Below are 25,082 nucleotides of genomic sequence, written 5' to 3'. Positions count from 1 at the left end.
ATTTTTAGAGGCAATTCTACCACTAAGACCGGAGGGATGTCGATTTTACCTGGTTGACAATAGTGACTATGAGCTCTCGTGATGACCATCGGGTCCTCTTCCATTGTCTTCTTCCTGCCCCTTTTGTTCCTCTTACCTTCTCTCATGCTCTTCCTCCCACCACTGATCAGTAGACGTCATTCGAATGATCGTAAGAGGTCAGAACACCCACGGTTTTTAGAGGCAACTCTACTATTAAGTTGGGACCCATCTTATGTCTCTGACCTTGTCACAAAATCCCGTTGTATTTAGAGACAACGTTACCTATAAGCTGGACCCCACGTATGGGTAAAAGAGTTTAGAGGCAGCTGCAGTGCTTAGAGGTCGCCTCTAAGTCTTAGAGGCATCTATGTAGGTAATCGTTTCAATGACTATGGATGCTCTTATGTCTAGCCTTAGAGGGGAACTCTAAGAGCGTTTAGCCCCTAACAGAGTTTTGACTGTTAGGAAATTCTCCTACAAGGCAATTTCGATTCAAAGGAGTTAGACCACCTAAAATCCTACGGTTTTACCTCAATTTATAGGAGTTTTAGCAAGAGGTTAAACCTCATGAAAAAAACTGTTCTATTCGAGTCACTGCAAAATTCCTATCCAGCCTCCAAATAGCTATATTTTGATTTCCTACACTCCTGCTTTGTTCAAATTTTACATTCCAAAGGCCCTTATTGAGAGGAGCTCATGGGAAATAGTGAGATGGGAGAGGAAATGCTTTTACTTTAATCTTATTCAATCACTACAAATACAACTTATAAAATGCCCATTGGACTTGGAAATGGAGTAATGGACACATCATTGATCCTATACCATGAGTCCATCATTGTACTGTCACCCTCACTCACTGTTTTCAGCTAAATACTGGCACCAGTTCATGCCAATTCCCACATCGATGCTGTCATTCCTTTGGTCCAATAACCTCGAGCGAAACATCGCTTAGTTATGTACAGATCCTCGTGATGCCATTTTTACCGCGGGCTACAGTGCATACATCTTCTTGTATTCGGTGTTCATCATCTCCGGGTCCGAGTCAACGGGCATGGACCACGAGTGGGACTGGCTCCCAGAGGCCTTCCTGATCTTCCTCATGCTCTTCTCCTCCATCCTGTGTGCGACGATGCAGTAGCACATGGAGCCAAGGGTGGTCAGCATGATCACGGCGCCGATCGCCATTGTGCACCAGGCCAGCCACCAGTCGCTGTTGCCGACCACAACATATGTTAAGGCGATGAAGGCCGCCGAGATGAAGAGGCACGCCAGCCACATCAGCTTGTTCATCACAAACACCATCCTCCTCTTGGCCTTCTGCTCCACGACGATGAGCGAGGTCTGGACGACCACGACGGCGAGCGAGATGAAGAGGGCCAGGGAGTCGAAGACCAGGAACGCGATGAAGGCCGGGTTGCTTGCCACGTACGCCTGCCCCAAGGACATGTCAGGCCCTGCTTGGCTCATGTCCTCCACGAAATTACCAGGGACGGTGAATATGGCTGCGAAGGCGACGGTGGCGATGAGGACCGCGACGACGGTGTTGGAGTTGATGGCGTTGTTGAGCCCGCCAATGTGGAGCTTTTCAAGCCGGTTCTTGATCTTCTGGACTTGCATCTTGGTCTGGCGTGTTTGCTTGATCTGGGACTGGACATCATGTCTAATGTCACTCACGGTCTTCTTAAGTTGCTTTGCTGGGTTTGCAGGATGCACTTGCTCTTTTGCAGTTTCTCCACCGGCGTCTCTCAGGATGTTAACAAGTTCTTCATTGTTGATCTTCTCAGCGATAGCAAGAGCAGTCTCTCCAGATCTATTTACCGCGTTGACTTCAATCCCCTCAATTGATAGCAGAATTTGCACTATCTGGAAGGAAATGCACAAATATCAGCTAAGATACAGGAGGAGGCAAGAAATAGGAACTGGAATGTTCTTAACAAGATCCAGTACAAAAGAAAATCATAAGAGTCAGCAATGTTTTGTCCAAACTCCAAACAGCTCACAATATTGTGTTTTCATTGAGCTTCAAGAAAATATGCCTCATTATTAAGTTGAGAAAGTTGTTCTGAATTTTACTGCCATTTTAGCAAATAAATTATATTCACTGATTTACAGCAAAGTAACTACTGAGCTACATAGTCAAAATTAGGATAAGTGAGTAACCAGATATGACAGTAAATTATTGACAAAAAAATATAACTGAAAGAAATAAACAAAATACTGCAAGAGTCAATTCACACTATGTGACCACTTACAACGATATTTCCCTTCCGACTTGCAACATGCAGTGGTCTGTTCCCCTTGTTGTCTTCTAGATGACTAACTGAGACATCAGGCTTCAACAACTCGACCACAATTTCGGCATTTGTTCCTTTTGAAGCCATGTGTAGGGCTGTTTGACCCTTCTTGTCTTTTCTTAAACCAATACCTGGATCTTTATTTAACAATGATCTTACAACTTCCACATGGCCCATTCTTGCTGCTGAATGCAGGACTGTTTTCCCATTATTTCTTGCAATTTTGGCAAGGCTAGCATCAGTTTCCAGAAGAAGGTTGACAATATCAATGTGGCCTTGAATGGCAGCAGTTTCCAAAGCTGTAGCATTCACAGAATTCGTAGTCATAGCTAGAGCAGGAAAAGCCTGCAAAAGCTCCTTCAAAACTTCTGCAAAACCAAGAAATAGAAAGACAATAAGCCCAAAACGTTTCATAAATTAACTTCAAACCATATATCATGCAAGCAATTACAGCTATAACTAATGACTCTAATTTTTTAGGTCCACTAGCTAGAAAGTCAATGATCAAAATGATATGTTCTTCAGTACTACAATAAACCGGAATGAGATAAGTCTACCAAGTGCCTTTACTCATACTCATAGTTGCATTATATCCCTTTTTTCAACCCCTCATAAATCAAGACAGCTAGTGCTACGAGAAACCCAACTTGTCAGTTTCCACCTAGATAAAATATTCAAGATTAGAGCCTGGTCTAAATCAAATCAGCTACACATTCTTTTCAGCCATTAATTGGAAAAGGATAGCCACAGAATAATTAGTATTGCACTTCTTCTGAATCGAAAGAATATGAAGAAATCATTGTTCTTGTAGTGAGCATTAGTATGTTATGTTACCAGGTCAATCAGATAAGAACAGCCATTTTTTTTACAAGACAAATTAACCCACTGCTTCAACCTTCAACACATGCCAAAATTTTAATTCCATAAGCCTGCAAGAATCATTTCATAGACTTGACGGCTTGATGCAACTTGTTGAGATCGAAATGGATGATAAATCACCAGAACAATTTTACTGATGAGTAAGGAAAGAGATCAGCTCTCACCGAGATGGCCCTGCTTCGCCGCGACATGGAAGGCATCGAAGCTGTTGCTGGCCTTGATCCCCGCCGTCTGCACATCAGACACCTTCAGGATCTCGCGCACCACCTCGGTGTGCCCCTTCTCGGCGGCGACGTACAGCGGCGTCTCCCCGTCCTGGTTCGGCCGGGCCGCCAACTCCCCGACCAGCTCCCGGTCGAACTCGGCGAGGATCTTCTGGACATGGGCGACGCTCCCGGACCTCGCCGCCAGGTGGAGCGCCGTGTCGCCGCGCTTGCCGGGGCTGTCCTTGCTCCTCCTGAAGTTCTCGATCCCCCGGAAGCTCTTGAGCTTCTCCAGCGCGCCCAGATGGAAACTGGTCTGCCTCTCCATGCCCCAAATCCAAGAATCAACTAGATGGAGCTGAAGATGTTAAATTCCCCAATTTGAAGCAGCTGGTTCTTGTAAAATCCAGCTAACCCCTTTCCTCACCAACTTCTGCAACAGCACCTGATACTACAAAGGAAGAACATAAATTTCAGCATTTGTACAAGCTTTTTGCACGGCGATGCTAACAGAGAACATCTCGAAGAACTGAAGATGAACAAGACAAAGTAGGAGCACCAAACCAACAAATTGAAGCAGGAAAAGAAGGAAGAACATGAACCTTACAAATTTTGCAATGGCAGGTCCGGATGATCCCAAGAGAACAGAACCAAATGATTGGTGGCGGCTAGAGTCCCCAAACCAAAACCCCCACCTTTCTCGCAGCAGCCGCCGGCCACAAAATCCAGGACCTCGCAATGAGCCAAGGAAAAACAAGGGAACCCAACCAAGGTCCAGAGGGAATCTTGGACCTCTCCTGGCTCTTCTTCGTTGGCTCCTTCCTTCCCTATCTTGAGCTCACTTTCAGGCTTCACCACCTCTGCTTGGCCTCTGAGACTGATGAGGACAAATGTGCCGCCTGCAAACCCCCTCTAGGTTGGTAGGTTTTGGTTTATGCATTTCTACCGAATATTAATTCTGCAACTTGGCAGTCTCTTTTGGTCGCCATTTTTTCCTTCCAATATTTGTTTCAGTGCTGGAATTTGTTGGCAGTCTCTTTTGGTCTCCATTTTTTCCTTCCAATATTTAGTAGGGAAGAGCCAAAGAGGGAAGTTTATAAAAAGTTTTAGATCCATTTGAAAGACTCTGTTTTCCTTATTTTTGCGAAAAATGAGACTTGGCATGTGGAATTCATGCAAAATTCTAAAGGACCAGTGGGAATACATAAAATCTATGAAAATTCTTATATCACAATCGTTTGTCTCGGCATCGGAAGATACACATATATAACCGAGCAAAGAAGCCTTTACATGAACAATACAAAGTTGGACCAAGGCTCAAACCAAACTGTGCACAAATGGTAAATCGATGGGGAGGAAATTTTTGTGTCAAAAACACATTTAGATAATAAATTAAAAAGAACCGGTTATGGCTATACCTAATCTGGTCATGAATGTTAAACATAGAATATTTAATACCATAGTGGAGTATCACTAGCTTAGCATGATGGAAGATGATTCATGGTGACCATCAAAATCACCGATTATAGTAAAAAAAAAATTAAACACAGATAAGCAGCTTTGCTTCAAAGCTCAAAGTAATGAAACAGCCATATCTTGCACGTGATGCCGACATCGTTCTCCATGGCCCCGCCTGTCAGTGTGCACTGTATATAGGCTCAACGTGCGCATGTCGCCGTTTTGTGGGCTCCTCCAGCCGAAAGCCGCCAAAATCATGATCACTTTTTTAGAGGAAAATCATATGATCATTTGAGAGGAGAAGAATATTAATCGTGCATGCATGTGCAGATTGCCCTGTCTCTCTCTAGCAGTAAACTACAAGAAAAATAGATTTTATTTCATCATTTGCTAAATTTGATCTCCTAATGACAACACTCAGAAACATTTTCCCACACTGTTGTAGTCAATTCATTTGTTTCATTTTCTTTTTGGACAAGCATCCACCAAAAGGAAAATGGTTTGACAGTTTCAGTCTGTTTGGCGAGAGTATTTACACGGGAGTTATATCTGGGATTTTTCTTAGTTAGTTTGCACGTATCTACTGATTGGAACTGAGGAAACTCAAGAGTGTTTTAGTATATACACAATTAGTAGTACTCCGTATATGATCTTTGAGTTGAAGAAAGAGTATATATGTTCCTGCAGCTCCAAATTAAAGGAATATACCTAGGAGGCAATCATGGCCAGATTTAAAGAAAAAACAATAATACTGTACTAACCATCTTTGAATTATGTCTGCAGCCTGCATCATGTGCTGATGTCCCCTGTTGTTCAGAACACCTGCCGACGGCCGGTTAATTAATTAATTAAAATTGTAAATTAAGGCCGGCCATGGCCCATGCATGGTGCTTTGCTCGTCAGATTAGTTAGCAGCGCCTAATATAAGGCCGCCCTGCTGCATTTCTTTTAAGTACGTGAAAGAATTACATATTTCACCCCAAATGTATCTCTTCCGACGCATAACCCCCTGAAATGAAAAAACGTTTGATTTTAACCTTGAAATCTCTAATACCAGATAAATCATCCCATTTAGCGGTTTCGGGCTGACGTGGCATATTTAGGCTGGTTTAGTGCAAGTTGACAATTTTTTGACCGCTGACGTGGCCTGCCGCTGGAGTCGCCCCCTTCATCTCCTCAACCTTCCATCTTCCCGGTCACTGCACAAGCCCCGGCCTGTCCTCGTCATCTTCGTCGTCTCCGGCGACCGGAGAAGGCTTGCCGGGCCGTGATTCGCAGAGGAGCGGCGTCGTAGGAAGCCGGCGACGAGCTCGATCCTCTTCTCCGCCGCGTGCAGGTCCCCTACAGCAGCGCCGTGTGACCCCCGTCGCCTCCCTGCTCCTCGCCTCGCCCGAGCAGACCGTCTCGTCTCGCCGCTTTCCCGCGGCCCGCGGGCTCCTCGCACGCGGCAGCCGCCTCCCGCGCGGACGAGCTTTTGTTCTCCAGCATCGTTGCAGCCATGGAAGAAATCCAATTTCTCGTGTTTTCTTTCTTCGATTCGTTCAATCTGGTTCTAATCCATTGGTTGTTTTGCTATACATTTGTTCAGATATTTGCTTTGGATCCAATTTTTGTTCTTCGTTTGCTTTTTTTTTTGCAGGTTTGTTCTTCTTTTGCTCATACCGAAACCAGCAATTAATGTATCTGCATAATCCAGTGCTTCTTGTACACCAGATGCGCTATTTCAGATCGAAATTAACAAATGATTTTGCCTAAGTTTCTTGATCCAAAACTCGTATGTATGATCCTGCAGCCGGTAAGGTGGCAGCATTCGTTGCTGCTGCCGTTTGCTTCGTCTTGATGGTCGCCGTGGCCGTGGCCGTGATGGGGCAGCCGACGCCGCCGCCCACGCCGGAATGCTCTGTGTGCTGTGACCCCGCCGCCGTCTGTGCGGCGACGAGCGCCTGGCCCCCTCTGTCGGCCTGCGAGAACCGCAAGCACCAAGTCGCCCAGATATGCGTCGTTGTCGTTGATGTCGCGCGGGTTCGCCCCCAGGAGATAGAGGCTCAATCCTGTGGCCTCATCTGTTCATTTGGGATCGAAATTAACAAATGATTTTCCTAAGTTTCTTTATCCGAAACTCGTATGTATGTGCGGATGAAGATCAACAAGACCACGTCAGCGGTAAAAAAGAGTCAACTTTGCCTAATCACGCACAAAACCGTCCTACATGTGTCACTTCAGTCCAAAAACCATTAAGTGGGGTTATTTATCTGGTATTAGAGATTTCAAGGTTAAAATCAAACGGTTTTCAATTCAGGGGTTATGCGTCCGAAGAGATACATTTGGGGATTATACATAGATCTAATGTTCTGTCAATCGTTTGCCTGCCTGACGATCCAGTAGTGCATGACACTATAATCGCTTTCGATTTGATGACTTAACATAACATATATGTACATAGTCTTGATCAAGATGATCGCCATCTCCACACGAATATACTCACTCAGTTTCATAATTCTTGTCTCAAATTTGTCTAAAAAGGGATGTATTTATTCCTAAAAAGTGTCTAGATACATGTAATATTTCGGCAAGAACTATGGAACATAAGGAGTATGTTCGAAGGACAGTACATTTTTGGTCAACGCTAATATTAAATTATTGACTATAATTAGTGCACGGGCCATTAACGAAGAGGACAGTGATGGAGTGAGGTGAGGGTGACAAGCTAGTTAGTGCCGAACTACATGCGAGGAGGACGCATTCCACATTTCCACTTGCTATCTTAATTCTCATCTCATTCTCATGCATTATATATTCTCCGGCAAATCCACGGCCGTGGCTTCGCCGCCGGCCAAATTGACTTCCACGCTTGGTCAAGGTTGACCGTCCACGCTGCCTATATATATCGAGCAGCCTAGAGAGTCAACGGCCGGCCCAACGGTGAGGGGACGGGCTCTGGTGCTCTGGCGCCGGTGAGGGGAGAACCCTAGTTACGGAGAGGCACGAGGAGACGGGCTCTGGCGCTCTGCTCGGGACGTGGCCAGGTGAGAGGAAAAAGGAAGCGAAACGTTTTGTGGCATTTGGTACGTAATATGTGAATTGGTGGGAGGGTATTTCGGTACAAGGGATGATTTTGAAGCCGCAGCTGCTGCGGGAAGCACCCCTTCCCTAGCTTCCAGTTCGCTGTGTATTGGCTTGAAGCGCTTCATAGGAGCGGCTATGAGAATCCGGACGAAAATCTTCTGTTTGTTTGGGCTCCGGATTCCATGAAGTAGAAGCTGTTGGAGCGGTTTCAACAATTTCAAACAAACGGACTCTTAGATGGAGCTGTACGTAGGCTGAACTGCTGATGCATAAGTGCTACTTTCACTGTACTGAAATCGCCTTTCTTTTTACCACCTTTTCACAAAACTGATCGAGCCGGGCTAAAGTCTGAAGGCAATATGGCCAGTTAGTTAACTAGTCTTTGTCTTCTGCTACTTTTTCCTCGAAAAGTGTCTCTACCAAATATAGAACGCAAGCTTTATCTTCATTTTTTTTTGTGATATGAAGAAGTCTTCAAGTTTTTCCAGTCTTTACCACACCACGCTGGGCCGGCAGCACACGCAAAGAAGAGGCCCATAATCCCTAATCCCTCACTTGCACTCTCTCCACACACGCTGACACGTAGCAGCACCCATCACAATTTAGTCCCACCTCGCTTAATTACACAGCTAACCACCACCTTAAATACACCGCTCACCTCCCTAATCGCACCGAGCCGAGTAGCGCTAGCTTGTAACCCGAGCGGGGGAAATAAAGGGTGGTGTTTGAATGCCTGGTGGTTGCGCATTGGGCCTGGGCCTCGGTAGGCACGGTTTGCGGCCCGCCCGTCCCAAGATGCGGTAGCTGCGCCTGGGGGCCCGAGCGAAGGCTCGATGGGCCTCACGGCCGCGTAGTTTGGCGGGGAACGCGTGAGGCTGGCTTCACAGAGCAGCGAGTAGTACCGCCCGCTTCCAACGGTTGGAGGATAACGGGCTGCTGTGCTCCAGGCCCGCTCTGGCCCTTGTGCCTGTCCTGGCAGACCACCATCTTTTTTATTTTATTTTCCAAAAATGTTTTTTTGCATGCTTCTTTTCTACTGCCCAAAATATTTTGAAGCGCACAAATAAAATGTTTTTCAGACCCACCAAAAAAACTTAACTGCCCGACAAAAAAATGTAATTTCGAAAAGAGTCATCATTATACTCGAGTGTATGACGATTTCTGTACAAGTAGCAAAATCTGGCCAACAGTTTAAATATGGAAGGTGTCGTCACAGTTGACCTTTTTTTTTTGTACGTGAACCGTGACACTTGTCAGAAATCAAATTACAATGGCACGTTTACATCGATAGGTCAGAGCCCTAACCATGATGGCCAAACAAAGCAGGCCGGGTTTGTAAGCTTCTTCGAGGCATGCAAGTTATTGGCGTCTCTGAACAATCGTCTCTTGGGGCAACTTTGAGCAGGCCAACAGGATTGTACAGAAAATCCTAATTGCACCTGCTGATCAGCTTAATCAGTCAAGTTCCTTCCCTGCGATATGCAGTTTCAACATCATTGCCTGCAGAATTCAATTCCTATGTTTTGCACTTCTGCTTGACCTGCACCAAGAAAACAGAGGGTGCCAAGTAAAATAGCTAGCCTTTTTTATAGAGAATATACCACAAAGCGAAACAGTTGGACCAGTACTCCTAATACTATCCTACTAGTCCTGGATCCTGGAGGATTATAAATTTAATTTATCAGGTGCAAATGCAAATAGCATGTGAAATACAATAGAGGTTTGTTCTCAAGGAATAGCTGCTAGTGTTAATTCTCTCACATTGGTCTGTTTGAGTGACTAGCAGCTCATAATAAACTACCTGCTTGAATTGGCATCCACATTTCTCCCTCCCCTTGTCAAAATTCAAGACGGACAATGGAAATTTTGGAGGAGCAGTGTCCGGGGTACCACAATGTTCAGTTGTGATGACTGCATTCAAAATGTTGAGCACTCTCTAGTCTCTAGACTCTCTGCTAGTATCTGCATACGGAAGGGCAGTGCCAGGGAGGGGTAACACAATGCTCAGTTGTGATAACTACATTCAGAATGTTGAGCACTCGCTTACTAGCAAAGGGTGATAACTGCAACAGTACAGACGAACCTTCTCTGCAACGTCTTTGCAGCTCAGGGCAGCCGAATATCTGTATAGGGATTTGGGGGCTGGGAGCCGCTGGAGTAGACCATGCTGGAATCCCTCTATCCCTGGACACTTCCATATCTTCAATCGCTCAAGGGAAGTCACATCATCCATCCCATCAGGCAGCTCTTGGTAACCGGTATATCTGGAGTAACAGAGATAACAAAAAGTGATAACCGGTATATCTGGATATGTAACAGAGATAACAAAAAGTCCAGAGAGTCCAGAGTGTATTTTACCTCTGACACAGTTTCACGCGTCAGCAATTCAGTTCATCAGAGGCTCAACTTGAGTGCTGAACAATTTTCAGCACCAAGAATAAAAGTGCAAGCACTTGCGTCCAGACATATATATACATTCTCCAAGCTTGAAATGCACTTGAACAAAATAAGATACAAGTCCGTTCTGAAAGAACTTGGGCAAGAAAGAAATAGGAAATCACTCAATTATCCAGCATGGCATACTTGGTTGCTAGCTCGCCTAGCATCCATCAAAAGAAATTAAACTAATTGCATTGGGGGCTTTGTCGCCGCCGTGCCTTTTCCACAATGCATGTGATATCACTCATGAGATGTCGTGGTCTCATACAACAGGTTTAGTAACTCTGATACGGCTACTTGCTTCGTTAATAGGTTTCCTGTCGAGTAGCTGAAAGGAGGCCTGAGCCATTTGAAATATTAATCAACTGCTACTTGGTTCTTCTGAAGCTGCATGTGGTGGTAAGAAATATTAGTTAAACAACAATTTTGGATAAAAAAAAATTAACATGTGCTTGGAAAACTACAAACAGAGTTCTTCTCTACATATGTAAAGCGTTGGAAAATTCTAAAAGTCGTGCAGTACTCTGGGTTTAGGAGTAGAAAGAGATAAAAACGGAAGGAAAAAGAGGGGAGCAACACCGGCATGCGCACCTTGGTCAGAGTTAAGAGTCTGCACGGCAGGGGGGGAGCCTCCTCAAAAGCTTCTTCATATGTAGCCATATCAGAGTTACTAAACCTGATACGGGCATACGGCTACTTGCTTCGTTACTAGGTTTCCTGTTGAGTAGCTGAAAGGAGGCCCGGGCCATTTGCAATATTAATCAGCTGCTACTTGGTTCTTCGGAAGCTGCATGGTGGTAAGAAATATTAGTGAAAGAACGATTTTGGAAAAAAAGATTAACGTGTACTTGGAAAACTACAAACAGAGTTCTCCTCTACATATGTAAAGCCTTGACAAATTCTAAAAGTCATGCAGTACTCTGGATTAGGACTTAGGAGTAGAAAGTGATTAAAACGGTAGGAAAAAAGAGGGGAGGGACACCGGCATGCGCACCTCGGTCAGAGTTAAGAGTCTGCACGGTAGGGAAGGAGCCTCCTTACAAGCTTCTTCATGCTGGATCCTGTTTCTTCTTGCTGCGATCCTGGTTCGGATTGTGCTCGGGATTTTGCGTATCGAACCCATTGGTTCGGAATCCATTTATTCAGGATAGAGGAGATGAAGAGAAAATACTCACCGCCTTCTCCAAAACGCCTTTCCAACTCAGGGCTGCCCAATATCTTTAGGGATTTGAGGGATGGGAGCCGCTGGAGGAGACCACGTGGGAAGTTCTCTGTCACTGGACATCCCATTATACTCAAGTCCTCAAGGGAAGTGAGGCCATCCATCCCATCAGGCAGCTCTTTCAGTGGAGTACAAAATCTCACGTGGAGGTCCCTCAGCTTGGCCAGATCACCAAGGTTCGATGGAAGTGCCACCAAACTGCAGCAAGAATAAATATTCAAGTGCTCAAGGGACATAGGCAGCTTCAGAATCTCCAGCAAACTGTCACAATGATCAATATGCAACGTCTTGAGTTGAGGCAGCAGAAGGGTCTCCTGAGAGGATGAACCATTCCCCTCCAGGTTGCGACAATACGAAATATTCAGTACGTGGAGGCGAGCCAAGCTCCTGAGCTCCTCCACCGGCCAGCGAACAAGCTCGTCACAGAAAAAAATCTTCAATTGTTTCACAAAGGCAAAGCATTCCCAAAATCCAGGTGTTGGTTCAAAGCAGGTGGGATCATTTAGATTCAAATTCTGAACAGTTTTCGAAGATCTTTGGCTTTGCAGGTCCTCTATGGGCACCATGACCATGTTTGACAGTGATTCAACCGACAACTTCACCAGAGATGGCCAAGAGCCTAAAGGCATGCTTGTACGCACAATACTTGTTCCGTTCCATTCGAGCTCAGACAGCGTTGTTAGATGTGCGAATGAACTGATTGAAAGACTATAACATTCCAGTATCGCCAGAATTTTAAGAATGGGGCTACCAGGAACAGTTGCAAGTTTTGGACACCTCCATATTGTTAGCGCTTCAAGAACTGGAAAACTTACCGGGCTATTGAGCTCTCCCACTCTGTTCTCTGCCCATCTCTCCAAGCTTGGTAAAGCACATAAGACAATCTTCTTTAATTTTGGAAAATATTGCAGACAGGTATTGTATCCTCCTGCTTCCACATCAATGATCTTACATATTGTAGTTAGGCTACCCATATTGCTTACACTCAGATACTCAAGAGAAACTGATAGCCATACTATAGGTAAATCCTTACACCACGGGCAGTTGGAAACTGTGAGTGTTCTTAAGCATTGAAACATCTGAGGGTCTCTCATCCATTGAGATATTTTCAGGCCACCATATCCATGCACCTCCAAAGTTTTGAGCTTACTATGAGGCGCAAGAGACTCCAACAATAGTTCCTCATCACCAACCCCATCTCCAGGCATGTAATATCTTCGACGGCCCCAATGCATAAACAATTCACCTACACTTTGCTTCTGGTGGAGATTGGATTCCTTTGCATTTGACTCACTCTTTATTTCTCTCAAATTGTACAGCTCCAACCTGCCGCCAAGGTGACACAGGTCTTTTAGCTCCTCAATACCATGGCCAGCTTCAGTGTCCACAACAAATGTTGTCAGTGTGCGAAGGTTGTTCAGTAGACCGAACTTTCGTGGCATCCGTTTCAAACTGTGACATCCAATAAGATTAAGGTGGATGAGCTTCCTCATTGCTCCCATACCATCCGGTAAATATTGTAGTTTTGAGCAATAATTTAGTGTCAACGATTGTAAACAATACAAAATACATATTGACTCTGGCAATCTAACAATGTCAGATTTAGAAAAGTCAAGGTAGCGTAAATGTTTTGCATTTATGACCTGGCTATTGGTAATAGAATGACCGTCACAACGCAATGCTCTTAATGACATCAGGTTCAACTCATTAAGATCTATGTGTGATCTTAAAGGAATTAAAAAAGTGCGGAGATATCTTGTCCCTTTGAGTAATCCACTGATTTGTTTCACTCCTCCACCACATGCAATCTGCAAGTGATGGACATGCTCTACAGATGCTTCCGGCTCAATAAGTTCTTCTATTATTGCACATCCATCCGAGACATCTTTTGCTAGGTCATGCATTAAATCATGCATTTTACAACTAACTGGGTCATATGTTCCAGGAAAGGAACAGATTTCATTCACTTTCACATCTTGAAGAAAGGATCTCCAAACCAAATCATTGAAAATGAATTCGCCTTTCTGTGCCAAATTCATTGTCCTCTCTTCTTGAATAAAACCGTTTGCCATCCATAGTTGGATCAGCATGTCCCTTCCCATCTCATAGTCCTTGGGCTGCACAAAAGGCAAAACACTGCTTCAATTCAGATGATAAGTGTTTGTAGCTCAATTTTAGTATGGATATGATCTCATCTTTGCCTCTCGCATTATCTCCAACGTTGCTTTCTTTAATGGCATCCCATTCATCTACTTGTTGTTTGGAACTCATCAAGCCAGCCATTGTCTTCAGAGCAAGAGGCAGACCCTTGCATTTCTTAAAGATACATTTGCCAATGGTGACGAACTCTGCTTGCTCGTGAACACCTTTGCTAAATGCTTTCGATGAGAATAATTCCCATGCATCATCTTCACTTAGGCATGCGAGCTCATGGGGTCCTATCGTGCCCATTATAGAGGCCACTTGCTGGCTTCGACATGTAACAACTACAACACTTCCCGGTCCACCAACAGAACACAAGAGTGGCTTCAGATCATCCCCCCATTTTTTCTCCTCTTCATTCCATACATCATCGAGAATAAGTAGAAACCTCTGCTTGCGAATAACTTCCTCAAGTCGCTGTCGCAACAGCTCGATGGTGTCTGGCAGGTTGCATCTGTCACTTGTAGCCAACTCAATGACTTATTTCACAATAGAAGTGGCTTCAAAGTTTTCCGACACACAGTGCCACATCTTCAGCTCAAAATGTTGCTTAACCCTGCTGTCATTGTACACAATCTTGCCAAGTGTAGTCTTGCCCAAACCACCCATCCCAAAGATGGGCAGCACCTGCAACTGGTGCTGATCTTGTTGATTGAGCAACAAATTCACCACCACCTCCTTGTCGTCATCTCTGCCAAAGATCTCTGCAGACTCATCCAGTGCTGCATGCGTCTGCTGAGAAGGATACTGTGGCGCCTCCACAGGGTTCTCCAGCAGGCCAAACGTGTTCATCTCCTCAACAAGCATATTGATCTTCTCGAGGACGCTCCTCAGCTTTCTGCTCATGGTGAGACGGAAGAGAACCGGGTTATGGTTGGTGAAGTGGCTGAGTACCTTTCTTTTCTTGGGATCGCTGATCTGGGCCTCGCGGCGCAGCGCTTCGTACTGGAAGTCGTCGAGGACGTCGGCGGCCTCGTAGGCGACAGTCCTCAAGTCCTTCATCTACCTCTTGATGTAGGCATTGCTCTTGCTCTTCAGCTCGGCGTCAGCCAGCTTGCACTGGACGGCCAGCAGCTGCCGCTCTAGCTTACGGCGGTCGTCGTCAACGCCACACATGCGCGTCACGGTCTGGATGAGCGTGTCCACGGCCTTTCTGGCCACGCCTCGCACCACCGGGATAAGCAACGATTCTGCCATCTTCCTGTTAATCGATTCCCAGTTGTGAAAAAGATATAGATGCACTCTGATGCAGATCAGACGGAATAGTTTCACAGGCAGAAAGATTAGGTGAAGACGTGTCTGGCGGGGAAAATAAGGTCATGGTTAGTAATTTAGTATACTTGGACAGTTTGTTTATGTCAAGTGCTCAACTCCTCCAAAACAAAGAACAAGAAAAATGCTGAGTGGCCCGCCAAACCATTTCTTTACGAAAATGTAATCTTGGCTTCATCTTGACTTTGTACAATGCTGCAGTAGCTGTACTAAGCTGCCATGAGCAGAGCAGGCCTCAACCTATTCTTGCAATAGGCAACTTCCCACCCAGAGGCATCCGAACTTTGAATTCAATAAACATCATTAATTCATAACACGATTTCACCAACCCACAGACTGAATCCAGTTGGTTTTGCTCATGAAATAAGGAGCAACGAGTCCTTTTTATTGGCAAAAACAAACTAGTAATTGATTACTTCGCTATACATTGTAAATTTGGAGAGAAGGAACTAAAAGTGCACTTACAGATTGACAGAGGATGCCAATAGCGCTTGGTGGGTGGCAACTCAGTGCCAGCAGCGGCGTGTAACACGAACCTCCATGAACTCTCGTGGGCTTGTTCCCAGAATCAGAAGCTCTCACATTTTAGCAAAATGGACCTGCCAAGTTGCAACTGGCAAGGAAACATTCGTTCAAGCATTTCCACAAGCGCGCTGCGTGCACACAGGCACACAGCTACGGGACCTGTGTGGTGATGAGCGCAAGTGGGAGTGGGGCGGAGAGAACAAGGCGACCTCAGGGAAGCGTGGCGCGCCTCCAGTGTGTCTCTTGCCAGCCTGTGCCCGTCGCCTACGACGAGACAGAACACGCCAGCGTGAGCCTCGCAGTGTGACCGACCTGTTACGCGCCAGCCTGTGCCCGTCGCCTGGCCGGAGACCAGCATGGCCATCTTGTCCATCCAACGGCGCCGCTGATCTTCCCTCCCCACGGAGAAGCTGCTAGGCCGTGCGAGCTACCTCGGGATTCCGTGCGAGCCACTCAGGCATTTCCACAAACACCTTGCGCGCATGGCTGCAGGAGTTGGGTTGGTGTTAGGCCAAAACGCGAGCTGAAAGGAGGCGACGCGACCCTAGGTCCTAGTAGGAAGAGGAAGCCAGGAGAGGGGAGCTCGAGGGCAGCATGCGCCGCCGCGGTTGGTCTTCGCCGGCCCGGCCGGCCGGCTGCGCGTCCATGCGCGACAGGACGGAGCGCCGCCGCGTGCGTTTGAGCGTAAAGCATTATTTTCAGTCCTGAACATTGCCCCGGTGCTGGAATATATTGCTGCACAAGATGTATATTCTGGGGCTGGGGTTGCCTTCTTTGTATACCATCCGCAGGCCGGATATGCAACAGAGACAACTAAACTTGATTGCTGAGCAAGACTAAAAAGCTCAAGCATAACATGCCTTCTCCAAGCTTAACAGTGTACCACTATCAAGTAAGGGTTCAAACTGCTTTGCAATGCAACTTGTATATTCTGGAACTGGTGATCCCTTTTATAACATCGTCAGGCCGGATATGCAACAGAGACAGCTAAAAATGCTACATAAATGACAATAATCTGAAAATGTATTTATCTCCAACAGAATTACATGCATTATCAGTTCATCATAGTAACTGGATGGCTGAGCCATCTTCAGCGCTCAAGACTAAAAAGCTCAAGCATATCATGCATTCTCCTAGCTTGAAATCTACACTTCAACAGAATAAGATACAAGTCGATTATCAAAGAACTAGAGCAAGACAAACTAATAGGAAACCGCTGAATTTTCCAACAAGGTAGATCGTACTACTTGGTTGCTAGCTCGTCAAGCATCCATCAAAAGAACACTACTTTGCTTGCTTCGTTGCTTTTCTTGTAACGTTGGATATATTATAAGAAAATGTCTAGGGCTCAGTCGACTGAGTTCTCAGTCAGTCAACTGGATCTTCCTGGCATAGTGCCGCGCGATGTGGGTGTCTGCCCGTGTGTGTGCATGTGTGTGTGGATTCCCGTGTTTGTGCATCTGAGAGTGTGGATGCCCATGTGTGTTGGCTTTGCTGATAGGTAGCCTAGTCTTTAGTTTTTATTTGTTTTCTTGTTGAATTCATTAATAACAACAGATTTCAGATTACCAAATTTTAAACATTACACGTGAAACTTTTGCGCGATTTAAAAATTGCACCTGAAACTTTATGCCTGATTTTAAAAATTGCACGTGAAATTTTGCGTATGATTCTAGAGATTGCACATGAAATTTTATCCGCGATTCTAATTGCACGTCAAAATTTGTGGGCGATTCAAAACATGGCACGCGAAATTGTGTGCGTGTCTAAAAATTGCACGTGAAATTTTATCCGCGATTCTAATTGCACGTCAAAATTTGTGGACGATTCAAAAAATGGCATGCGGAATTTTATGCGTGTCTAAAAATTGCATGTGAAATTATATTCACGATTCTAATTGCACGTGAAATTTGTGCGCGATTCTAAAAATTTGCACGTGAAATTTATGCGCTATTCTAAAAAGTGTCTGTAGCTTAATTTTAGTATGGATATGATCCCATCTTTGCCTCTGTCATTATCTCCAATGTTGCTTTCTTTGACGGCCTCCCATTCCTGCACTTGTTGTTTTGAACTCATCAAGCCGCCCATTGTCTTCAGCGCAAGAGGCAGCCCCTTGCATTTCTTCACAATACATTTGCCGATGGTGACAAACTCTGCCAGCTCTTGAACTCCTTTGCTAAATGCTTTTCTAGAGAATAATTCCCATGAATCATCTTCACTCAGACATGCTAGCTCGTGAGGTTTTATCGTGCCCATTATAGAGGCTACTTGCTGGCTTCGACATGTGACAACTATAACGCTTCCCGGTCCACCAACCGAACATAAGAGTGGCTCCAACTCCTCCTCCCACTTTCTCTCTTCTTCATTTCATACATCATCAAGAACGAGTAGAAACCTCTGCTTGCCAATAGCTTCCTCAAGCCGCCGTCGCATCAGCTTGATTTTGTCGGGCAGTTTGCATCTGTCAATTGTAGCCAACTCAATGACTGATTTCAGAAGAGCAACGGCTTCAAAGTTTTCTGAGACACAGTGCCACATCTTCAGCTTGAAATGTTGTTGAACCCTTATGTCATTGTAAACCAACTTGGCAAGTGCAGTCTTGCCCAGACCGCCCATCCCAAAGATGGGCAGCACCTGCACCTGGTGCTGATCTTGCTGGTCGAGCAACAAATTCACCACCACCTCCTTGTCATCATCTCTGCCAAAGATCTCTGCATCCTCATCCAGTTTCGCGTGCGTCTGCCGATGAAGAACTTGTGGTGCCTCCGCACGGTTCTCCAGCAGACCAAACGTGTTCATCTCCTCTACAAGGTCATTGATCTTCCCGAGCACGCTTCTCAGCTTTCTGCTCATGGTGAGACGGAAGAGAACCGGGTTGTGGTTGGTGAAGTGGCTGAGTACCTTTTTTTTTCTTGGAATCGCCGATCTGGGCTACACGGCGCAGCGCCTCGTACTGGAAGTCGTCGAGGACGTCGTCGGCCTCGTAGGCGACGGTCCTGAAGTCCTTCATCCACCTCTTGATGTAGGGATTGCTCTCGCTCTTGGCCTCGGCGTCGGTCAGCTTGCACTGGACGGCCAGCAGCTGGCGCTCTAGCTTCCGGCGGTCGCCATCGATGCCACACATGCGTGTCACGGTCTGGACGAGAGCGTTGGCGGCCTTGATGGCAACTCCGCGCACCACAGGGAGAATGCTGTGACCTTCTTCTCAGCCAAACCGCGCGTATGCTGTGAGAAGTAGGCAATTGTGGATTCAGACTTGCTGAGTTGAGAGTGGCTAAATGTAGTGGAATTATTGGAGAGAGAGGGAAACAAGTGTGCGCGTGCTAGATGGTGATTATTATGGTTTGGTCGGAACTTGCAAGGAAGTTTCATGACTCCGTGTAGCACTCAGCCGCAGCTATAATAAAAGAACAACATGGCACTACGTTCTTACAATAATCGAACTTTTCCCAGTTAATCACACCGGTAAGTGTCTCCTAATAAACAAATCCATCCACTGAGCGGATATAATATTGCAAATTTATAATCAAGGAAGAGGAGGAACCAATGGAGGAAGTGCACTCACAGAGGAGGAAATTTTCAGGAGGTTGCAGGCGTTGACAACAGTAATTAACTCTTGCCAGCGTACCAAGAACTCCGACCGATTCCCGCTGCTGAAAGGAGAAAAAAACTCGAATCAGCAGATTAGCTGTAACTGACACAGAAGGAACCGAGTCGAGCTAGTGGCACTAGCCTAGTGCGTGCTCCGGATGCCATGCGAGACACTCAGGCATTTGAACAAGCAGCTTGCGCGCGCAAGTGCAGCCTACAGGAGCGGCGTCGCGCAGGCCTTAAGTTCGAGCCGGGAGAGGGGGACGAGACCTGGGGTGGAAGAGAAGCGAGGACGGGCTTCCCAAATGCGCCGCCGCGCGGAGCCGATTCCGCGATGAGGACTTGAGGAGACGGAGCACGCGGCGTGGGACGGAGCACCCCCTGAGGGCGAGAGCCTCAGCAGCTCCCTATATGTCGAAATACTTTGACGGTGTATGTTCTGAAAATGATGATCTCTATAGTCTATAGCAGTATAGCGTCAGCAGGCTGAATACGGAGTATGTAACAGGGATAATAAAAGGTCCTCAAAGTGTGATTTATCTCCAGCAATATACATTCGTTAGTTTTCTTTTTCTCCAACGCACGTCTAAGCGCGCATCATTTTTCATTAGAACATACTGTATGTTCTGAAAAAAGTAAAATGCACCATTTAGGCGTGGGCATATTAACCAAGAATCGAAAAAACATTTGCCTCTGGACATATGGTTCGACAAAAGTTCGTTCTGAAATCACTTGGGCAAGACAAGGAAATTTGAAATTACTCTCTCCGTTTCATAATTCTTGTCGAAATATTACATGTATCTAGACGCTTTTTAAGAATAGATACATTTATTTTTGAACAAATTTGAGAAAAAAGTTATGAAACAGACGTAGTACCAGTTATTCAAAAATGGTCTCAGCAGAGAAAGCTCACGTGCATGGGACCGTGTCAGTGTCACCCGCTGTGCCTTCTCCAGAATATGATCAATGGTAAACTGATGAGTTATCGTCTCTCGTATAAACTGATGATCTCGTAAGCTGAAAGGAGACAGAATCTTTCAAACTCCATCATTTTCTTGGTTCTTCTGAAGCCTGAAGATGTTGATTGTACCCAAGCCGCATGTAACGTTAACAAATGTTAGCAAACTATTTTTTATTCTGGACCACAACTCCAATGAATAATTGGCAAACTATATCCCGTAATCTTTTTTAGCTGGTGGGACGTGGATCTTTCAAGTTCAGTTCAGAGCTCTTGTTAAAGAGATGTGCCACTTTTATTTTACTGTATTGTTTGAGACGATTTGCTCTCACATTTCAAGTTTCTAGATTAAGAATATATTCAGGGGGGAATTGTACCTCGAGAGTTTACAAAAGAATTTTAGGAAGGAGGCCTGCTGGTTGGAGTTGGCCAAACAGTTAGACCAACACCATGAGAAGCGGCGTTCCGTTCCTATGTTCTGCTTGATCAAGAAAGCAGAAGGTGCCAAGTAAATTACCTAGCCTCTTATAGACATCTAGTTCAAAGATAGAACCAGCATTACTAATACTACTACTCATTAGTATTGGATCCTGTAGGATCATAAGTTAGCTCATAATGAACTGGTAGTTCAACCGAATGTTCAGAATCCAGGAAGCAGTAGATTGCACACGTAGAATTGATTTGAAGGTTACCTATTTCTGAAGAGAACTGAGGTCATTCAGCTCATCGTGCAGCACTTTCAGGTCAGCAACCCATATAGAGAACCTCATCTTGCCCAGGGTTGTCAAGACATTGACACCAAACTCTACCAATTTGAGGCCCCCTTCCCTGAGAAGATTTTTTCTCCTGTTTGAAACAGCTTCTAGACTGCAGCTTATTTTTTTGTGCAGAATGGTGCAAAGTCTATAATACCCTGGAGTTGTTTGTGATCTTTGTAATCCATTTAATTGATAATACCCTGGAGTTGTAGGATCGTTTTCAAAAATCTGCAAACACTATACGTTCGAATCACAAGGTGCAGAACTGCACACTCATACACCCAAAATTTCATAACACATGCACCCCAAAATTGGGAGCAGGACACGCGCATATATTGCCCCAAAAATTTGCTAAAACAACACCTATTCCATATCAATGCACACAGAAACACCAAATATTTCAGAAAGAGCGACTTTTCAGAGATCTGACATTTTCGTCCATTAGCTAGATCCTTAAAATTTCTGAGTTAGCAAGTAAGCTACACTTGGAGCAGCAACAACAACAGAAAGACATAGTACAATTCATCAGGACATTCGTCAGTAGCAAAACTTTGAGCATTAAAAGCTCAGAGCGTTGGCGTCCGGAGGAACAACTTGAAGATCAGCAGCAAAACTTTGAGCAGCTTGAAGGAAGGGCAGCCAATCGCCATCGACGGGTGGTCCTCGGCTGGAGGAGGTGCACGGCGTTGTTGCAGACTAGCCGGCGGCGGAGCAGTTCGGAGAAGGCTGGAGCACCTCGCAGCAGCAAGCGACTCGGCAGAGGAAGTGCAGGCTGGAGCAGGACAGGGAGATGAGCAGGCCGGAGTTCGTCGGTGAAGGGCGGAGCAGGTCTGCGAAAATCGTCGGCGGCGGGGTCAGGGACTTGGCGGCCGGCGCGAGGGGAACCAGAGGGGGCCGAGATGAGGGAGCTCACCGGCGGGGGAGATGGTCCGGGATGGGATCTTCACCGGAGGAGGGTCGCCGTCGGTCGCATCTTGCATGGCGGCGCGGATCTGCGGGAGGAGAACTGCTGGCGGCTGTGCTCGGGAGAACAGAAGAGAAGGGGTGGGGGGCGGCTCGCTCGGGGGGAAAAGAAGAGGATAGAGGCGCAGAGGAACGGTTCGGGAGGGCAGTTTTGGTGTAATTTTACCCAAAATTAACTGTACCTCTCGGAGAAGCTCGGGAAGCACTGTTTCGCAGCTTCCTGCTACCAAAGGGAAAACGGGTGGGCTTCAGAAATAAGCAGGCCAGAAATTTTTTCTTCTGTACAGAGAGACCTAAAGCCACAACAGAAGCTGTCTATAAGGGGGTTAAAATTTTAGACCTGAACGCATCGCCTTGACCATGTTAACACAAAGCTGAAAAGATACATACTTGATACTTGTCCACATTGACCATTTGACATATATATTCATACCCGATGAGTCACCCAATAGTGTCAGCTCCCTCAACTCAACAAGGAAAGGGAACGCTGGAGGGGCCTTCCTCTCCAGAATACTTCTCAGAGTGTGTCGTGCACGAGCTTCCTCATCACCAAGAGTAACAGTTTTGACTCCTCCAATCTGATTTTCCAACAAATTACATAAGTATATTTACTTAAAACCGGGTGATTTTCATTTTTTCAAAATATCCTAACATAGACTCTAATTTTGGTAGGATGATGGCACGACGCCATCTCCACTATCCATGTTGGACCAATAAAAATGGACCGATATCTGGGTTAGCATAAGCTATTTCAGTTACAAATAAAAGAATGGGAACTACATATAAAAACAAGATCAAGTTTGGCTTTTTGAGTCTGTGAAAACTGTACAATAAAAGGGTGTAATACACATCTAATGCAAAGCCATGAGAACAATAACGCAGTATGAGAATAATGGCATACCAAGTCAGATAAAACAGGATTCTTTATAATGTTAGCAAGCCTTTCTCCATGGGCAGTACCAATAAGCATGACACCCCTTTCTACAATTGACCGACAGGCTTGAGCCTCTGTTTCAGTTCAGATCTCATCTACAATCACTACTTCAGGCATATGGTTTTCAACTACTTCAATCATCACTCTATGTTGCATTGATGGTTCAGGTACTTGCATTCTTCTTGCGCCACCAATTGCAGCATGAGGAATATCCCCATCCCCACCAATCTCATTGCTTGTATCCACAATTACCTGCCCTAAACATCAGTACACCCATAGAACATAGTAGGAATTATATATCAAGAAACAGAAACTGAATAGGAAAGCTACAAGACTGTAACATTGTTTAATGTACCACTCTTTTGAAACTCATCTGCTACAACTCGTGCCATCTCTTGTTTAATCAAACCAGTCAAGAAAGAATGCACATTATGGAAAAATGTACTTCGATTGGGATGGGACAAGCCACAAAACCAGTCAAGAAATCCCTATAGTTTTTCATCAAACAGTGCACACTACATCATGGTCCAGCGATACAACTTTAATATCAATATAGTTTCACAGATTTTCCTACAGTGCTACACTTCCCATCCAATCTTTGCACATCTTACCTATTTCTATGTACCTTAAATGTCCTTGAGGATGAATGAACAACTAAAAGAGCACGTCACCCAGTGAATATGAATGAATAAATGAAAACACAAAATCGGAGGTTTAATAAAGGTCACACAAAACACAGAACTTATAATAAAAATATTGTTTTTATAAAATGATGATTAGAGGGGGGTCATTGAATGGGGCATGACTGGACCATCCTCTACTGTACCTAAATATATCACACTTCATCAAAACATTGGCAAAGTCTAGTAAACCAAACTTCTGCTAAGAAAATTATTAGCAGATGCACCCACAATAAGCCAAATTTAGTAACTACATTAGCAGATTGTATCATACATCAGTGTGCAGTGAACTAATGATAAACCATTCATATGAAAACACCTCAAATAACTCTGCTTTCTAGAATAATTCAGTGGTCTATAGAACACTAAACTATGAGCTTGCAGGGCCGTAGCGAACACACGCCCACTCTCTGCAGAAAACAGCAGGTGAAAATTACCACAAACAGGATGTTTACGGCTGCATTCGAAAAGACAACACTTTCACTTTAACTCTCAGAAATGCGTGTACTGATTGTTCTCTGTGTTTTACTTATTATTTAGACAACATGGCAGTAATCTTGTACATACAGACTACACATATGTCAATTCTAAGCTCCCATGTAGATGTCCTTATTGTATTTTCAGAGATATGCTACAGTGCAAATACCTCTTATACTGACTAATTCAGATCTTAACCTAAAGCAATTTTCAGTTGGTTTAATATTCTGATTGATTATAAGTGCAGGTAAGCAAGGTGCCAGATTTTTACACTTATTTACGAATTCAAAGAAGTAAAATATATTGTTGGCATGAGATAAAAAAAAATCCCCTTGTCCTTCTTTCTTTGCATTTTTTCCCCTTCTCTTTGTTATTTCTCCTCTTCTCATCATGTTTCTTCCTCCTCCTCTTCCAGGTTCTTTGTTTTATCTTGTTTCCTGTATCTGCACAATGGCTTCTTAAGTTCCAAGACACCAAACTGAAAGTAGCTAAACCTTTTTTTGGATTGGGGTGGGGGGATCGGCCTGCAAGGAGAGAGGGAGCAAAAGAGGGAGGGAGATCTTACGATCAGGATGGCTCGTGCTGGGCAGGGGGTTCGCCATGGCAGGCAGGATTTGAGGTCGGCGGCGCTAGTTTCGGCCTCCCTGCGTAGGCAGGGGGCGGGGGAGCGAGAGGGCGTCGCCTTCCTTGACCGGGATCGACGGTGCCGCTGTCCTGGAGCACGTAGGCGATCTTCGCGGAGTTGGACGAAGGGACTCAAGGGAGGGCCGACGAAGAGGGGGTGGGCGCAAACGGCGACGGAGACTCGTTGGGGTGGCGGGGCCTCGATGCGGCACATGCGAGGCGGCTGAGATGGGGAAGGGCGGTGCCGGCGCGGAGGCAGGGAAGGGCATCCAGATGCGGGAAAGGGCGGCGGCGGTGGTTTTGGAGAGAGACGAGAGTTACGCGGTCTCGCACGTGCGTTCGGTTTTTTTCTCTCACTGGTTTTTTCTCTCGCGGGTGGGGCTGAGAGTTCGGTTTTTTTCTCTCGCTGGTTTTTTCTCTCGCGGGTGGGGCTGAGAGGACGTACGAGCCTAACACGGAGGCTGCATATGCACAGCTAACAGTTGCAGGAAGTACTGTCATGGATGGCAATGGACT

The 25,082-nt window shown here is 45.4% G+C and overlaps 2 protein-coding genes and 2 pseudogenes across 9 annotated transcripts; all 4 read right to left on the bottom strand.

Annotated features, from left to right (window-relative positions):
• Positions 1 to 629: 629 nt before the first annotated feature.
• LOC100829215 (ankyrin repeat-containing protein At5g02620) lies at positions 630 to 4,361 on the bottom strand. Of its 4 annotated transcripts, none has more exons than XM_010237057.3 (4): positions 4,000 to 4,361; positions 3,359 to 3,848; positions 2,274 to 2,683; positions 630 to 1,884 (listed from the first exon to the last, which is right to left on the bottom strand). In XM_010237057.3, exons 2-4 carry the CDS (start codon positions 3,723 to 3,725, stop codon positions 1,012 to 1,014), a joined length of 1,650 nt encoding a protein of 549 aa, XP_010235359.1. In that variant the 5' UTR covers positions 3,726 to 3,848; positions 4,000 to 4,361; the 3' UTR covers positions 630 to 1,011. The 4 variants fall into 4 exon arrangements, with proteins under 4 accessions (XP_010235359.1, XP_010235361.1, XP_010235360.1 ...); XM_010237059.3 differs by having other exon boundaries at positions 3,359 to 3,842; XM_010237058.3 differs by having other exon boundaries at positions 4,005 to 4,361.
• A 4,676-nt stretch (positions 4,362 to 9,037) lies between these two features.
• LOC112271553 lies at positions 9,038 to 17,265 on the bottom strand (annotated as a pseudogene).
• Positions 17,266 to 17,408: 143 nt separating this feature from the next.
• LOC100823035 lies at positions 17,409 to 19,998 on the bottom strand (annotated as a pseudogene).
• An 824-nt stretch (positions 19,999 to 20,822) lies between these two features.
• Positions 20,823 to 24,940, bottom strand: LOC100822410. 5 transcript variants are annotated; one of them, XM_024460880.1, is made up of 4 exons: positions 22,753 to 24,938; positions 22,192 to 22,429; positions 21,802 to 22,074; positions 21,176 to 21,718 (listed from the first exon to the last, which is right to left on the bottom strand). In XM_024460880.1, the coding sequence occupies exons 1-4, from the start codon at positions 22,819 to 22,821 to the stop codon at positions 21,585 to 21,587; spliced, it is 714 nt and encodes a 237-aa protein (XP_024316648.1). In that variant the 5' UTR covers positions 22,822 to 24,938; the 3' UTR covers positions 21,176 to 21,584. The 5 variants fall into 5 exon arrangements, with proteins under 5 accessions (XP_024316649.1, XP_024316648.1, XP_014751710.1 ...); XM_014896224.2 differs by having other exon boundaries at positions 21,802 to 22,071; positions 22,753 to 24,937; XM_014896225.2 differs by having other exon boundaries at positions 22,285 to 22,429; positions 22,753 to 24,937.
• Positions 24,941 to 25,082: the final 142 nt, after the last annotated feature.

Source organism: Brachypodium distachyon, chromosome 3, assembly GCF_000005505.3.
Source record: "Brachypodium distachyon strain Bd21 chromosome 3, Brachypodium_distachyon_v3.0, whole genome shotgun sequence".
NCBI lineage: Eukaryota > Viridiplantae > Streptophyta > Magnoliopsida > Poales > Poaceae > Brachypodium > Brachypodium distachyon.
The sequence above is the reverse complement of the archived record's forward strand: the minus strand, read 5'-3'. Positions and strand labels throughout refer to the sequence as shown.

What these genes read in the sequence shown, in the direction of transcription:
- LOC100822410 (XM_024460880.1), bottom strand. Translation starts at nt 22,821, where the DNA reads ATGCTTATTGGTACTGCCCATGGAGAAAGGCTTGCTAACATTATAAAG. An exon ending in ATCCTGTTTTATCTGACTTG is followed by an intron (nt 22,430 to 22,752) that starts GTATGCCATTAT and finishes TTGGAAAATCAG; the next exon opens with ATTGGAGGAGTCAAAACTGT. An exon ending in GGTCAAGGCGATGCGTTCAG is followed by an intron (nt 22,075 to 22,191) that starts GTCTAAAATTTT and finishes TCCCTTTGGTAG; the next exon opens with CAGGAAGCTGCGAAACAGTG.
- LOC100829215 (XM_010237057.3), bottom strand. Translation starts at nt 3,725, where the DNA reads ATGGAGAGGCAGACCAGTTTCCATCTGGGCGCGCTGGAGAAGCTCAAG. An exon ending in GGCGAAGCAGGGCCATCTCG is followed by an intron (nt 2,684 to 3,358) that starts GTGAGAGCTGAT and finishes TTGGTTTTGCAG; the next exon opens with AAGTTTTGAAGGAGCTTTTG. An exon ending in GTCGGAAGGGAAATATCGTT is followed by an intron (nt 1,885 to 2,273) that starts GTAAGTGGTCAC and finishes ATTTCCTTCCAG; the next exon opens with ATAGTGCAAATTCTGCTATC.